Consider the following 15,950-nt stretch of genomic DNA (forward strand, 5'->3'; position numbering starts at 1 on the left):
TCTATGTGCATTTTCCTATAAAGTTATTTGTTTGCTACAAGGCTGCTAAGGTCAAGTTCAGTGAGTGGTTGGGTCCACGGGCTTCTCTTTGGGCCCTGCATCTTGCGTTGTTTGAAGACAGTGGGGCGTGTGGGTGGGATGTGTGGCTTCCGAGTGACCTGGGGCCCTCCTTCTCATCAGCTGCTCCTGCCTCACCTAGAATGTGGTCCCAGCAGAAAGTACCTAGAGAGAAAAATCTCATGCTTCTGCCCAGAGAGGGGTGGGTTCATTACTGAGGCAACTGGAGCTCAAAAGAGGGTTTTGTGAATGTAGGTTGCCTGTGACACCCACAAACAGACCTTCCAACCTGGCTCTCACGCTTGCCTCCTGGACATGTTTTCTACTGAAGTTATTAGATTCATGCCTTTGAAACCTCTGTCCATCTTCTCATTTGGCCCTGGGCAATTTTTGGCACACTCAAAATCCCCCAGCATTTGTGACTTGAGTCAGCAATTCTGAATAATTGCAGCTGGGCTATTTCAGTCCCAATTTCATCTCATTTTGGCTCAGAGGACTGGCTCATTCTAGAAACATCTTTTGCCCAGGAGATCTGCCCATCTAGAAATCAGTTGAATCTTTTGTGGGCAATACTATTCCCCTGAGGTTTCTAATACCAAAAAAGGGGAGATCAGTTTGAGAATGAAAGCCACTCAGTGGCAGGATTTGCCTTGAGTCCAGGATGCAAAAATAAGTTGTTTATCTTCAGGTATATTTTTTTTTTCTTTTTCACGTGACAATAGCATTTAGATATTTAAAGCTATCCAGTAGGGACTGCATTCTCTTCATTTAAAAATTTTTTTCACCTGGTTATTTCAAGACCTATAGACAAAGCTTAAAAATCTTGTCATTGTCTTTAGCAGATGGAGTTGCGCTAATCTGGGTCATTTAAATAGGTTACTGTGTTGAAAATCAAAGTGTAACAAACATAGATGGTGACAATGCTCTTTAACCGTGTCTGAGAGTTTGACAAAGATAAGTGTTCATATGATATCTCGTCATTGGAAGATGGGGGTGATGTATCAGTAGATAATCGACAACCAGGATGACCGCACTTTAAAACAAAAGAGAAAAATGGATTTTGTTTAAAACAAAGTTCTGAGCTGTGACTGCTGTTGCCCAAAAGGCATCTAAGGGAGAAAGTGTCTCTGATGGACAAGCCGGGCAGAAGACATCCGAGGTCCAGGCTAAAGGCGCCAAGAAAAAGCACCTGCATAGCCCCAGACTAGGACTCGCCTTTAGAAAATTCTTTAGGCATAAGGTCTGTATCTCATTAAACTAGGAGGGAAAAAAACAGAACCCTGGTCTTCGTTTTGTGGCTTACCTGTACATCCTGTGTCCACCCAGCTCCTCTTCAGTAAAGACAGAGCCTTGGGTGGTGGGGCTCATTAGAGGGAAATTAAATACTATGTGAGACAATTTTCAGTGATTTTTTAAAGTCCTCATGGTTATAAATGTCTCAGATTACTAGTGTGGACCAGGGTTCTAAGATTCTTCTAACCCAGTGTTTCCCAAATGTTGAATGTTTGCATACCTGCCCCATCATATTTGAGATATACCACTATTTACCTGGGGCCTCCCTGGTGGCTCAGTTGATAAAGAATCCACCTGCAATGTGGGAGACTGGGGTTCGATCCCTGGGTTGGGAAGATCCCCTGAAGAAGGGAATAGCTACCCACTCCAGTGTTCTGGCCAGGAGAACTGCATGGACTGTATAAGTCTGTGGGGTTGCAAAGAGTCAGACACGACTGAAAGACTTTCATATTTATTAAAAATTTTTATATTGAAATTGACTTACTCCTTATTTAAAGTTATCTTGAAAAGAAACTTGACATTACATCACACTTGGAATAGGAGAATCATTTTTCATAAGGAGAAGGTAACATTATATAAGCAATAAAAAAGATATTACCTTCTAGCTACCTGGCTCATGATAAGCTCTGAACTTTTGGCCTTTCTAGCTTTATGAAAAGGCACTTAGCCAGTGGCAGGGAAATGTTAAAGAGTTCTCTACCAGAACCAGACTGAGATTTGCTCCTGAATTGTCTTACAAAGATGAGACTTGAGAAAGGATAAGTGTTTCACAGCTTTAATATTGTTTAATATCATATCTTGGCTCAACCCAAGGCCATCTCTCATCCCAACAATGGTCTGCTTTCTACACTTTGGGAAACACTTTTCTAACCTCGAGATTTTATCTTCTCAAGCTCTGTTCCATCTCTTTCCTGTATTAACTAAACTTACACTGAACCCACATAGAAGCCCAGGCACGCAAAACAATGAATGAAGGCAGAACAAACCATCTCCATGTTCTTGAGACGTGAAGACAACAGAGAAGTCAGTTTTGGAGATTTCATTCTTCTCGTGTCTAAGAAAATGCCAGTATTTGTCTAAAACCATCAATTAAAAGGACCCCTGACTTGGGCCAGCATGCTTCTAAAGTTGTTCAAAATGTCCACCGTTCTCCACTAAATTGAATGAACTTATTTTAAAAACATCCCCAGCTGGATATTAGAGTCCCTGGACTATGTATGCAAATAAAATCTCCACAGAAAGCTCTCCTGGCTGGATCGACATTTGCATAAACTATTATGAAGCCACCCTTCGATTTGCCTACAGGGTTATTTTGTTCTGTAAAGAGAGAAGGGGGCAGATGAGAGATACTGCAGTGGGGGAGGGGAAGTCAGAAAGCAGTGCTACCGTATGCAGTAGACAGTTTGGTGACTGCTCATGGAACTGGTCAGAGACTGGGGTAAAGGAATCTAGCTGAATTCCTAAACAGGGAGCTTCTGTGGGGAGGGAGCTTTGGAAGTTTAAGATGCTTATAACTGCCCACCCCTCCCCCCAGCAGATCTGTGTGTCCCATGACATTCACTTCATGCTAAGTTCCAGAGTATCTTCCCCTCCCACAAGTGGACCACCCAAGTTCAGTATTCCCAGGCCTTCCCCAAACCCTTGGTCTCACTCCCTCCCCTCAGGTGCCTGTGGGGGAAGGAGAGGACTCGGACTCCTGGGAGATGTGGAAGCGGCCCTTGCTGGGGTTCTGTAGAGCAGACCGAAGGCTTTGCCTCGAGTCACATTCAGTCTATTGTTTTGTGTCATTTAAGGGGACAAGTCCCAGACATTCTTTATTCTCATGTATGTAGCAGTCTGGGGGGCCTCACTGGCTTTTACCTTCCTGCCTCAGAAAGTGTTCGTCTTTTCCTCAATGGATTGTTCGGTCATCCAAAAAGATAGGGAAAAAAGGGCCATTAAAACAGACCAGCCAGAGTCTATCAGTGAACCTTGGTGCCTGATTCTGGGAGGTGTGATACTCCTCCTCCTTGAGTTCATTTTGACCAAAGACCGAAAAGGAGACCTCATCCAAGCAAATTCAAGGATAAAACATTGTCTTCTAGTTTTGCTCTAAAAGAATATAAGGACTATTAATCATGGTTAACTCCTAGGCTTGTTTCTTTATAGATCCATTTTCCTTCTTATAAAAAGGATTTTCTTAGTTTAAAAGAATGGAGAAGCCTGGAGTTAATCAATGGAATACGTTTGTTGTTATAAATAATAAAGAGGTCAGCATTTCTTAGATGAATCTGAATCTTTTTTCTCTTGGCTTAATCACACATGATGCTTCAGCATAGAACTTTGTCACACGTCCTTCAGACGCTGAACAGGGCCATGCACACGAAGGCCGTGGATTTAGAGTGTCCTTGCCACGCCCGGAAATGCTCCCTTCCCCAGTCTGGTTTGCTCCCTGCCTACTCTGTCGGTTAGACAGTAAAATATCAGCAGCTACCTCAAGGGACTCATGCGCTTCTGCTTTACATTCATTGTTTTTTGGTTCCTGGTACAGTGTTTACATCTTACTAACACTTCCCCTCTTCCACACCCAAATGTGAAAAGAAGATGAAAACTTAAAGCAGAGGAAGGTAAGGTCATCTGATACACAACCTCCAGTTCTGATACATTAGAATTTCATGGGTAGGTTTGTCAGATAAATAACAGGTACCCAGTTCAACTCAGTTTCATATAAATGGCAACTAATTTTTTAGTATAAAAATAAGTATGTCCTGGGCAATATTTGGGACATCCTTAGGCAAAAAATTGTCCTTTGTTGATCTGAAAGTCAGATTTAACAGGACGTCCTGTGAACTCACTGTTATTTGCTAAATCTGGCAACCCTACTCAGGAGATTTTCTCCAAAAAACATGGATAGAACTTGTATAGTCTCCACCGTAATGCAAACAAAGAGTATGAATTCAGTTGATGCTGGCAGAACACCATTTGGGACACTTCTCTGGGAAGCAAGGAGGTGTGTGGGCAGGGAGAGGGCGACTCATGGCAACCTGTGACTCCACAGCCCTGCACGAGGGGGTGGCTGGGCGGAAACGTGACCTGGCAGGATACTGCGTGGGTCTCTCCCTGTGGTCTCCGGCATCAGTTAATCTGGTGTTTATTTAACACCCATTTCGAGCCACATACAGGATCTAATGGAGACATAGGGACGTAATGGTGACGAAGACATAACAGCTTGTACCGTCACAGAGCTCAGTCTGGCCAAAGAGATGCACAGTCAACAGTTACATCAACACCTTAGGTATATTGCTATGCATCTAATATGAGTTTCCCTGGCAGCTCAGTGGGGAAGAATCTGTCTACAATGCAGGAGACACGGGACTGAATGTCCGGGTTTGAGTGTCACCCACCCTGGATTTAGAGGTCAACTCTGTCCCCATATCAATGCAATCACAAGCAACTTGTTTAACCAGCTGGGACCAAAACTCCCCTAACTATAATGCATGCATGCATGCTCAGTTGCTTAGTTACATCCAACTCTTGCAACCCCATGGACTGTAGCCCACCAGACTCCTCTGTCCATGGGATTTCCCAGGCAAGAATACTGGAGTGGGTTGCCATTTCCTTCTCCAGGGGATCTTCCTGACTCAGGGATCAAACCTGTGTCTCCTGTGTCTCCCACATCAGCAAGTAGGTTCTTCACCACTAATATGGACACAGTCGTTCATTCCTTCCTTATCAGACTGTCGTTACAACTTTCAGTGGCTTAGAATGGTGCTGGGCACTGGTGCCTTCTATCGCAGTTACATCAGAGTTAAAAGTTGGACATCTCTTTGCCCAGTTCCCTAGGACCATAGTCCCCTCTTCAGGGGGCTGAGGGAGACAGGAGGCTGAGGGGAGGAGGCAAAACCAGCCAAACCAGAGGTGTCTTGTGGGCTTAGCAACTGGACCTGCCCTGGTAGAAGGCTAGAACTCCAGAACCAAGATTTTTCTTGTAACTCCCAGGCGGCTTTGACTGAGCAGGCTGAGCACCTGTGAAGGGACAGCCCTAAGCTGGTAACACAGCCTCTTAGTAGAGGAAGCAAAGCGGCAGAATTTAAACCAAAACAGTGTGGGATCTATTGAGTAATGGAGCATTTCCTGTAATGACGTGAGCAGGACCGATGACTTACTTAAGCCAACAACAGTGCTTGCTAAGAGATGGGAGTGAGGGCAGCCCCGCCCCCAGCCCAGATTCTTGGTCTAAAACGGACCCCTTGAGCAAATGGGGATTTTCCCGGGAGAGCAGAAGTGGAGTTGATGTTGGGGACCATGCCTGGCCACTCCTGCTGTTCCTGCTGCGCGGGCACTGCTCCCTGGGCCAGGGGCCTCCTCCCCTCTCCCCGGTTAGTTTCCAGTAGCCCTTCAGATCACAGCACAGCCTCCTTTCCTCTGTCAAGCCTTCCTGACTGTCATGGTTGATCTAGTTTAGCACTCCCTCCTTTTTTTTTAGCACCAAATCCTTCCCTCTACCATGTAGCACTTATCATAGTTGAAATTTTACATTCACCTGTGGAATTATTTGTTTGGTGTCTCTCTCTTTTCATGAGAACACGTCACCCCAGCCCTCAGTATCCATCACAGGTCATAGAAGGCAGTCGATCGCATTTTTCACGAGTAAATGCATACATCATAATACCTCCCTCTTATTTTCTGAAAAAGACAGCAAGCTAGTTGGTGGAGGGCACTTCGCCTTCAACCAGTCCTCGTTAATTTAATTACCATTTAGAGCTAAAACAGCACCTGGTGTCACAGACCATTTGGAACATGCATAAATGCAGAACCGTCTGAGCCTAGCCAGTTTGATCACACTGTTGATACAAGGCAGTGAAGTGAAGTCGCTCAGTCGTGTCTGACTCTTTGTGACCCAGTGGACTGTAGCCTACCAGGCTCCTCCGTCCATGGGATTCTCTAGACAAGAATACTGGAGTGGGTTGCCATTTCCTTCTCCAGGGATCTTCCCAACCCAGGGATCGAACCTGGGTCTCCCGCATTGGAGGCAGAGGCTTTAACCTCTGAGCGCAGAGGTTATTTTAAACCCCAGCATTATGTGGTTTTATACGTTTTTAAATGGAACTGGGATTATTCCAGGATCACCTGTCACAGAAGTCATTTCTATACATTGGCCCTTTAGCTCCTGATTCAAATGTAGAATCTACTCTGTAAATGACTCCCTTTTAGTATCAAAAAAATCAGCACAGAAGGTATTGTGTCCTGCATTGGACAGTGGAGTTCAGTGATCTGTGAGCTTCCCTTGGAGAGGTACTGTGCCGTGCGGGAGAGCGCCAGGTCGGAGCAGAAAGTCCGATCTGAGGCCAGACTATGCCCCTGGCTGGTGGCGGGCAGGTCGACCTCAGTTCCCCCTTCATGAAAATCAGGCATGGGGCTGGATGGTCTCTTAAGACTCTTTCCAACATCAGACGTACTCTGAAAGGTTTGAGTGTTTCCACACCCTGTTTTTACTCTCAGACTTCTTTTTTTCCTTTTAATCAGAAAACGTAGTCAAAGATCTGACATCCCTGGGGATTCAAAGGTTGTGTCGCGAGTCCCTGGACCAAGGATCGTTAAAAGGGAGACGCGTAAGACGACGAGGTTCGGCCAGGCGAGCCCAGTGTCAGAATTTTTCACGCGGTGCTCACCCGCGTCGAGACACGCAGAGACCGTGAGTCTCCCAGCTCTTCCCGGCCCGCGAGGGCGCGGCAGTGACAGCGCAGCCGCTGCGGAGGGCAGCCGGCCCCGCACCGCACGCGGGCGGCTGCTCAGACAGAGGACAGGAGGCCGAGCGGCGGGGCGCGTGGGGAGCGGGGAGCCCAGGCCGGACGGGCGGCGCCTGCGGGTCCGTGTCCGCGTCCGGCCGCCCGCGCGCGCCTGCTTTAGACGGGGAGGCTGCGGCTACAAGTGGAGACGCGGGGCCTGAGGGTGGCTCGTCAGACCCAAACCTCTGTCCCGAGTGCCTCAGTCTGTAGATGTGAGATCTACAGACCTCTGCAGGCTACAGGTGACTGTAGTCAGGGGTCCCTAGCCGCCAGGCCGAGGGCCGGACCGTCCCTGGCCTGTTAAGAACCGGGCCACACATCAGGAGGTGGGCGGCGGCGGGCGAGTGAAGCGTCGCCCGCACGGCTGCCTGAGCCCTGCCTCTTCTCAGCTCAGCAGCGGCACCACCCTCTCATGGAAGCTAGAGCCCTGCCGTGAACCCAGCCCGCGAGGGTCTAGGAGGGGTGCTCCTTGTGAGAGAGAGCCTAATGCCCGATGGCCTGAGGAGCAGCTGAGCCAGGCAGCTGAGCCGGCGGAGCAGCTGCAGGTGGCCGTGATCCTTAGCAGAGAGGTCTGACTGCACGGCGACCGCAACACATCAGTTGCTCGCAGACTCGCGTCAAACCCTATGAGTCAGTAACAAGCGAGTTGTGTAATTATTTCATCATATATCCCAATATAATAACCATAGAAATGAAGCACAGAGCAAACGTAATGCGCCTGAACCACCCCGAAACCTTTCCCCCAACCCCGGCCTGCGGGAAAATTGTCTTCCGAACCAGTCCTTGGGGCCAACGAGGTTGGGAACCGCTGACCGCAGTGACCTCTCAAGCACAGCGAGCGCAGAATGTCAGCCCTTCTCTTCTAAAGCAGATGTATTAGAGCCCATCTCTCATTTCAGATTTTGGGTCGGTAAGACAGTACATCTTCATCACGTGACAAACACGAGTGTGTTGGGAGACGCACGTTCAGAACAGTTTTCTGCGGAGACCACAGTCTAAAGAAGACCCATGGCCTCAGCACAAACCAACATTCTAACAGTCAACTGCCCCTTTCCCTCAGCTTAGCCCTAATGTGTTACTTACATAATTATTCTGCAAAAGTATCTGGACTTTTCCCGATATTTTAACACAAATCCACAACCACATAGAATATTTGGAAAATACAGAAAGTTGTAAAAGGGAAATTAACATGCATAACCTCAGCCCACGTTTGTAAAGAAGAGCCCTTTGGCTTCTGAAATCCTGCGATGATTAACATTTTTTCTAACTTTTATAGGGCGAGGAAAAGTCACCCGCCCCTTCAGCCAACCTCAAGTCAGACAAAGCCAACGCTACGGTCCAGGAGCCCCAGGGGGCTGCCAAGAATTCTACATCCACGGAAACGGCAAAGGACGGTGCCAAGGAAAAAGGGGGCCCCAGCTCTCTGCCTCTGGGCAAACTGTTCTGGAAAAAGGTAAGTACTAGTCTCCAGATTTGGAGAGGCCCCGGGGCCAGGATGGCTTGAGAAATGGTTTCTGGTGGGCCAGCCACGGTATTCAATGATGCATGGAGTTTCTTCTTCAAGCTGACTCAACTCACCACTGAGCTGAAAACTTGTAACTCACCCCGTGAGAAAAATGCAGTGTCTGCTGTGCTACAAGCATGTGTTTTGTGGGAAAGCAAAGGAAATGAACAAGCAGAATTTCCCTTCTTGGCATTACTCCGGTTCGGGACGGAGGGCGGGGGTCTTCCGTGAGCCGTCCTCTTTCTAGCGCGGGGGTCCCCGGGTTCCTCCGTGGACCGCCTCGGGCCGCTCCGTCCCTCGTCCCCCAGCCGCAGAGGCTCGGCGGCAGCAGCCCGAGACCTCGCTCTCCTGTTGGAGAACCACAGCCGTCAACCAGCTCACCACCAGGGCAGGCGCACAGCGCGCCCTGTGAGCGCACACGCAAACCGCCGAGTGAAGGTGCCGAGCGAGGAAGCGAGGTGGGCGCGCTGACTGCCGCTGAGAGCTGCTCCGTGATCCTCCTGCGAGCAGACCTCAGGGGCCGCACGTCGTGTTCAGAGCGCTTGCCTGCTTTTCCGTTCCGTTCAGTCGCTCAGTGGAGTCCGACTCTTTGCGACCCCGTGGACTATAGCCTACCAGGCTTCTCCGAACATGGGATTCTCCAGGCAAGAATACTGGAGTGGGTTACCATTTCCTTCTCCAGGGGCTCTTCCGGACCCAGGGATCGAACCCGGGTCTCCCGCATTAGAGGCAGACGCATTAACCTCTGAGCCACCAGGGAAGCCCAAATGTGGCCAAAGATGAGCAAGAAGTCAGGGGAGGGGTAGGGTAAAATAGAGCTGGAAACGCCAATTGAGCAATTCCAATGGCACATCCGTGCGTCTTGGCGCGCGGTGCCAGGAAGGCGGTGAACGCAGATGCCGCTGGGTGTTTGGTTTCTTCTCTTGTGCAGAATCCAGCTGGATTTCTGAAACCTTTTCCCGTTTGTTTTCCATTGTACAGAAATCTCCCTTCCAGGTTCTTCCCAGAACAAACACTAATCTTAATGAAAACCTTGGGCGATGTCACTTGGCAGATGCGTCCTATTTCTCCTTCCTCATCTTTTTAAATTATTTAACAAAATGTTTTATCAGCACTAGAAGGAAGGGAACAGTTTCCAAGTAAGATACATCCATATACTGGTGGCAAGGGATAGATTTAAGTGGCTCATATTCAAACATTTTTACTTCAATAATTGTCTGTATTATTCAAAATGTTAGAAAAATAAAACTAGCACATTAAATAAGCTCAAGATTTAACATACATTTTGCTCAAGGTGAGAGTACATGTATTTAGTTTAAGAAAGTAATCCAAGGAGGGGACCCTCCCTGGCGTCCAGTGGTTAAGACTCTGCACTTCCAATGCAGGGGTGAGGGTTCAATCCCTGGTCAGGGAGCAAGGAGCCCACATGCCATGGGCTGCAGCTGGAAAAAAAAAAGTTATCCAAGGAAAGAGTTATGTAACTAATGGTACCAATGCTAGTGAGGAAATCAACCCTGAACATTCACTGGAAGGACTGATGCCGAAGCTCCAATCCTTTGGCCGCCTGATGGGAAGAGCCAGCTCTTTGGAAAGAAAAATCCTGATGCTGGGAGGGATTGGGGGCAGGAGGAGAAGGGGACGACAGAGGACGAGGTGGTTGGATGGCCTCACCGACTCAGTGGACATGAGTTTGAGCAAGTTCCAGGAGATGGTGATGGACAGGGAGGCCTGGCGTGCTGCAGTCCGTGAGGTCAGAGAGATGGACATGACTTAGCGACTCAACAGGAACAGTGCTGAGTGAATAGTGGTAAATTGGGGGCCCCCCAGGAGGCTGACATGAAGACAGAGCTGATGTGTAGAATATCTCTTGGAGGAAAACTGCCTCCCTTTATCCTGGGAGTGGGGAGGAGTGAGAGGGGAGAGGCTGCAGGGCCCGGGACGGGCAGAGCGGCAGGAGGAGAGGGCCGGAGGGCCTCGGGCTAGGGGTGCTGCTGAGCGGGGCCCACGCAGAGCTCACGTGGGGGGTCCTGTGTCCAGCTTCCAGCACTCTCTGCACTCGGTCACTGCCAAGGAGCAGCGGGGGGAGCGCAGAGGTCGTGGGCGCTGAAGTCGTGAGCCTCAGAGGCTGCCCTGCTCGCAGGGAGATGGGAGCCACTCTCGGCCACAGCTGCCACAGGTGGGGTGTTGTTCAGTCACACAGTCTGACTCTTGTGACCTCAGGGACTGTATCCCGCCAGGCTCCTCTGACCAAGAGATTTCCCAGGGAAGAATACTGGAGTGGGTTGCCATTTCCTTCCCCAGGGGATCTAAGCAACCCAGGAATCGAACCTGTGTCTCCTGCACTGGGAGGCAGCTTCTTTACCGCAGAGCCACCAGGGAAGCCCCACAGGGTATGTACAATGTGGCCAAAACCACACAGGAGGTTGGCAAACAATGGAAGTCTGAGGAGCACTGACGTACAGGTTAAAATCTGGAGCCAGATCAGACTGAGTCCCTGTCCACCTCCGTGAGCTTCGGTTTCCTCGTCTGTGAGATGCAGACAGTAATAGTCCCGTGTCATGGAAATGAGCAAGGATGAAGGAACGTGGGTAAAACCCCTGCCCCGTGTTCACACGGCAGCAGCCGGGGAGCCAGCGTGTCGCCCACGCGCTCGGAGGGCTGCGGCGTGAGTCAGGCCCCCTGTGACATCTCTCTGTGCCAGCCAGTCTGGGGAAGCTTCTAAACGGAAAAACCTCCCATGCTTTTCCTTTCCTGGTCTTTGGCATCTATGAGAGATGTGTCGGTTCCTCTTTGAAATTTCGGCTCTTCCCACTGAAAATAAAAATCAGAACCACTTGGCACTCATGTACTTGTTTATTTCAGTCTCACTGGTTCTTTCACTGGATCTGCTTTATTTCTTTAGTAGGTCATACAAACAATGAAGTTAAGAGAAACTAAAAACCAAATCACCTCTAATCTTGTCTTTCCTTCTTTCATGCAGAGAAAACAGATCTGTATGAAGTGAGGGGGAGGTTCACTTATCCAACAGCAATGTTAATCACTCTCTTTGTGCTAATTATTTTTTTTTAGTGTGTGTGTGTGTGTGTGTGTGTGTGTGTGCAGGTCCTAGGCATCAAAGAAAATTCAGTGAACAGATTGCTGCCCTCTAGTAGCTTCCATTCTCTTGGAGGAGCTTATTTCTTGTAGGAAACAAAATGGCGGTCTTTGTCTGTTTTAAATTAGAATAAAATTTGGTTATAAAACCATTCTTGTAAAATTTTTGAGAACAAAGATAAACACTAGAAAATTCTGATATTTTCACTAACTCTAAGCTCGCTTTCTTTTAATTGAGAAGCTTTTAAATAAATTTTGAAGTCTCTAAGTCTCCAATTAGGAACATCAGAAATGAAATTTTCCCCTACAGGCTGTCAATATGAAATTATACATTATTTTGATTTATAGTCTTGATTGCTAAAGTAGTTCTTGTTATAAACAAAAAAACCTTTGAGAAAATTAATTTCACATTTTGTTGTGCTTGCCAAAAAGATGTTTAAGTCCAGTTATGTGGACTAACTGCACCCTTTCAGAGTAATTGGGATACCATTTGCTCTGTGACCTCGCAAAAGGTACTTACTCTGTTTGGGTTTCTTTTCCCTCATTTGTTGAGTGAAAAGATTGGAATAGCTGATCTTAAAAAGCCCTGGGGATGGCAAGTTGGCATAATAGCCAGAATCAGAGAGATGGCGTTCTGTAACTTTAGGCAAATTATTTGACCCCTCAGCGTGTTTATTTTCTTACCTGTAATAGAGGGACCATGTCCGTCTCATGGTGTTGTTATGAGAATCCGTCACTTAAACGGAGACTGTCTGAGACAGAGTAAGTGCTCAGTGAACGGCGCTCCTCTAATTTCTTCAAGTACGCCATCACTGGTTACAATCTAAATATCCAAGTGCAGCTTCTGGAGCCCACAGCACATGAGGTGCAAAGGGAATGTCAGACCCACATGCTGCCATCGAAAGACTTGAAACCCACTTGGAGGGACAGCATACATATGAATACATGCCCGCCTGTGTGTGTGTGTGCCTGCACGCGGCTGGTAAATGGTGCATTTATTTGGAGTATCTTCAAAATGACTCTTTTCCTACTTTCCTTTGGGGGAGACAAATGATGAAGTAGAAAAACAATGTGAGCTCTGAAGCCAAAGAGACACATATCAAATCTCAGCTCTGGCAGTGACTGTCTATTTGAATGTGAGCAAAGAATTTAGACCCTCTAAGCCTCACTTTCCTGAACTCTGAAAATAGGAAGTGATACCTGCCTTTCATGATCTGGGAGAGGAGTTGGAAAATGGATCCAAAGTGACTGGCATTTGATGAGTGACAGCTTCATTCCCAAATAGTCAAGTGTGGAGTCTAATACTAGTCCGTGGAGTACAGGTTACAGCTGCCTCGGGTGTTTAGACAAGGGAGCAGCCAGGGTAGGTCCAAGCAGACTAAGAGAACTGAAACACTCCTCTGACTCATATGGCTTATGTGTCTCAGAAAGAGAATTCCAGAGTCCACTGGGATCCGGCTTAGACAGCCCAGCATAGGGACTTCCTTGGTGGTCCAGCGGCTAAGGCTCCACACTCCCAGTGCTGGGAGCAGGGGTTTGATCCCTGGTCTGGGAACTAAGATCCCGTCTGCTGCTCGGTGCAGCCAAAGAATACATAAATAAACCAAGAAAAGGCGGGCTTAGGTCTGGGTAACTATGGAAGCACTTGAAAGACGGGGTTAAGCATTCAGACCGGATAGAAAAGGTCTTCCTTAAGATCCACGGTGAAGTCAGTGAACACAGAACAGCTGCCACATGATCCAGATGGCGCTTCTGGAAGACCCGGTAGCAACAGGGTGTCTGCCGGCTTCAGTGCTACCATGTGACAGCATTTTAAAGAAACATTCCTGTAAGGACTGCAGTGCTCTCTAAAGGAGAGGTGCTCTTGTGAATCAAGTTTGTATGATAAGTACATGTGCCATTCAGCTCTTATTCTCAGCAATATAAATGTCCAAACCAGATCCTTTAGATTTCAAACTGGGTTTTTGTTGTTGTTAACGAAGCTGGACAACTTTTAAACTCACTAGATAACAGCCAGATGTCCAGTTCGTTGAAAAGGATTGAAGCGTTTCTGGTTTTGAGGTTTGAATGAGAATCCGCCGCTCGTTGTGTTTGCTTGTCACACCTTATCGTGTTCCTCTGACTGAGGGACTGACCACCCTGGTGTGCCGCGATCGACCTTGCGCTCTAGAATCATTCTGTCTTCATTCATTTCGAAGCGAGTTGCAGTGCCTTCTGATTCTCCTTCCTGTCTGAATTCCCTGCCCGCACGTATTCCCAACGTGGAAGAGTTAGTGGTCTCTCCTCTTCCTCAAAGATTAGCCATCGGAGCGCACTCCCTGGCAATGGAAACGGTGAACTGGAATCTGGTCCTGCTGGGTCCGCAGCTCGTAGGCTTTTGCCGTGCGGGAAAGGGGAGGAGAAAAAGCAGAAGCTGTTGGATGACTTTGTCATTGTGTATTGAACACGGAAACCAGGCTGGTTACAGATATACATTACATGTGAGCTCCAGGATGTCAGCTTTGAAGGAGAATTAGAGACACACCTCAAACTTCAAAGGGAGGCATGGTTTCAGAATAAAAGCTAAAGTTTAATAGGTATTGGAACAGAGACCTAGAATTTACAGGGGGTCTGCTTCCGTTTTGCAAACTGACATGGAATACTAATGTAAGAAAATGTCTGTGAGCCTGCTGCCTAACACACAGCCCAGTGATGTGGGCTTTGCGATTACCTTTGTCAGTATTGGTGCTTTTCTTCCGTCCTGTCGAGTTGCATCTGAGGCACGTTCACAAGACGGGGAGACGCAGGCCAACAAACAGTGTCACCGAAGGATCAAAACCATGCGCAGGAAGCTGCCTGCGGGGCGGCGTCTGGAATCCGGCCCCAGGCCTGTTTATTCAGAGCTTTTATTTGTAAGTTGGTCATTAAACTGTGAAGCACATTTATCAAGTTTATGAGCTGGGTGGGCTCGTTAATGCAACCCAAAATATAAGCAATAAGGATCTCAAAATACTGGCACAATGGGCTGAAGTTAGGATGTCCTGGGCTTTTTGTTTAATGAAGTTCAATGTGCCACTGTCCTGATGGGAGCAGGTCATCACATATTTTAACAGAGCCACGCCATCCGGTTACCCGTTCCAATGCTAGAACTTAATATAACCCAAGAGCAGTGTTAGAAATGTCTCTTCCAAAGGAATTCAGGAGCAACCATGTGTCTGGACCAAACATAAGGGAATTTTAAAAGCAACATGATATTAATCAAAAAAAGTTGTTTAAAATGTATTTTATTGAAGTTAATTTCTCCTAAACGGCAAAGCAGGTCAATTAAACATGTGTCCTTGGTGGCTCAGATGGTAAAGAATCTGCCTACAGTGTGGAAGACCCAGGTTCAATCCCTGGGTCAGAAAGATCCCCTGGAGAAGGGATGGCTACCCACTCCAGTATTCTTGCCTGGAGAATCCCGTGGACCGAGGAGCCTGGGGGGCTACAGTCGACGGGATTGCGAGGAGGTGGACGCAGCTGAGCGACTAACATTCTCACTTTCCCCTTATGAGCCTTTATCTCATCCGGTGCCGATACAGTTCCTCACGGGACAGTGAACGTGGTCCCCTGTGCTGTACAGCAGGCCCGCCTCGCTTATCTGTTCTGTGTGACGGTTTGCGTCTGCCAGCCCCAAGCTCCTCACCCGTCCCCCACCCCTTCTCCCTCTTGGCACAGGCTTCTCTCTGTGTCTGGGAGTCCGGTTCTGTCTCATCGGTATGTCCGTTTGGGTCGTATTTCAGATTCCGCGTGTAAGTGGTGTCGTATGATGTTTGTCTCTGTCTGACTCGCCTCACTGAGCGGGATCATCTCTAGGTCCCTCTCTGTTGTTGCAAACGGCAATGTTTCGTTTTTTTTATGACCGAGCGGCATTTCGGCATGTGTGTGTGTCCGGGCGCTGCGTCTGCTTCATCCATTCATCTGCTGATGGACACTTAGATCTCTTCCATGTCTCCACCACTGTGAATAGTGCTTCTGTGAATATAGGGTGCCTGTATCTTTTGAATTAGAATTTTGTCTGCATATATGCCCGGGAGCGGGATTCCTGGATCGTATAACAGACCTGTTTTTAAGTTTTTGAGGAAGCTCCACGCTGTTTTCCACAGTGGCTGCACCAGTATACATTCCCATCAACAGTAGGGGGATTCCCTAAGAAAAGCCTTGAGTAGGTCAGACGGGCCTGGATGATGCCACGTCTCCCCAGCAGGCGCAGACAG

At 48.0% G+C, this 15,950-nt stretch overlaps 1 protein-coding gene across 5 annotated transcripts in view; it reads left to right on the forward strand.

Moving 5' to 3' along the window:
* The window catches only part of BCAS1 (brain enriched myelin associated protein 1), a 104,708-nt gene that overhangs the window by 58,804 nt on the left and 29,954 nt on the right, over window positions 1-15,950 (forward strand). For 4 of the 5 annotated variants that reach the window (XM_055393876.2, XM_055393869.2, XM_055393852.2 and 1 more), the window contains exon 7: window positions 8,395-8,571. In XM_055393876.2, coding sequence (XP_055249851.2) covers window positions 8,395-8,571 — 177 coding nt within the window. Of the gene's footprint in view, window positions 1-1,162; window positions 1,298-8,394; window positions 8,572-15,950 lie in introns of all 5 variants that reach the window. The other variant, XM_088843615.1, reaches the window with a different exon arrangement.

This window comes from Moschus berezovskii, chromosome 15 (assembly GCF_049115385.1).
Source record: "Moschus berezovskii isolate FMDL1 chromosome 15, NW_MosBer_1.0, whole genome shotgun sequence".
NCBI classification, from domain to species: Eukaryota; Metazoa; Chordata; class Mammalia; order Artiodactyla; family Moschidae; genus Moschus; species Moschus berezovskii.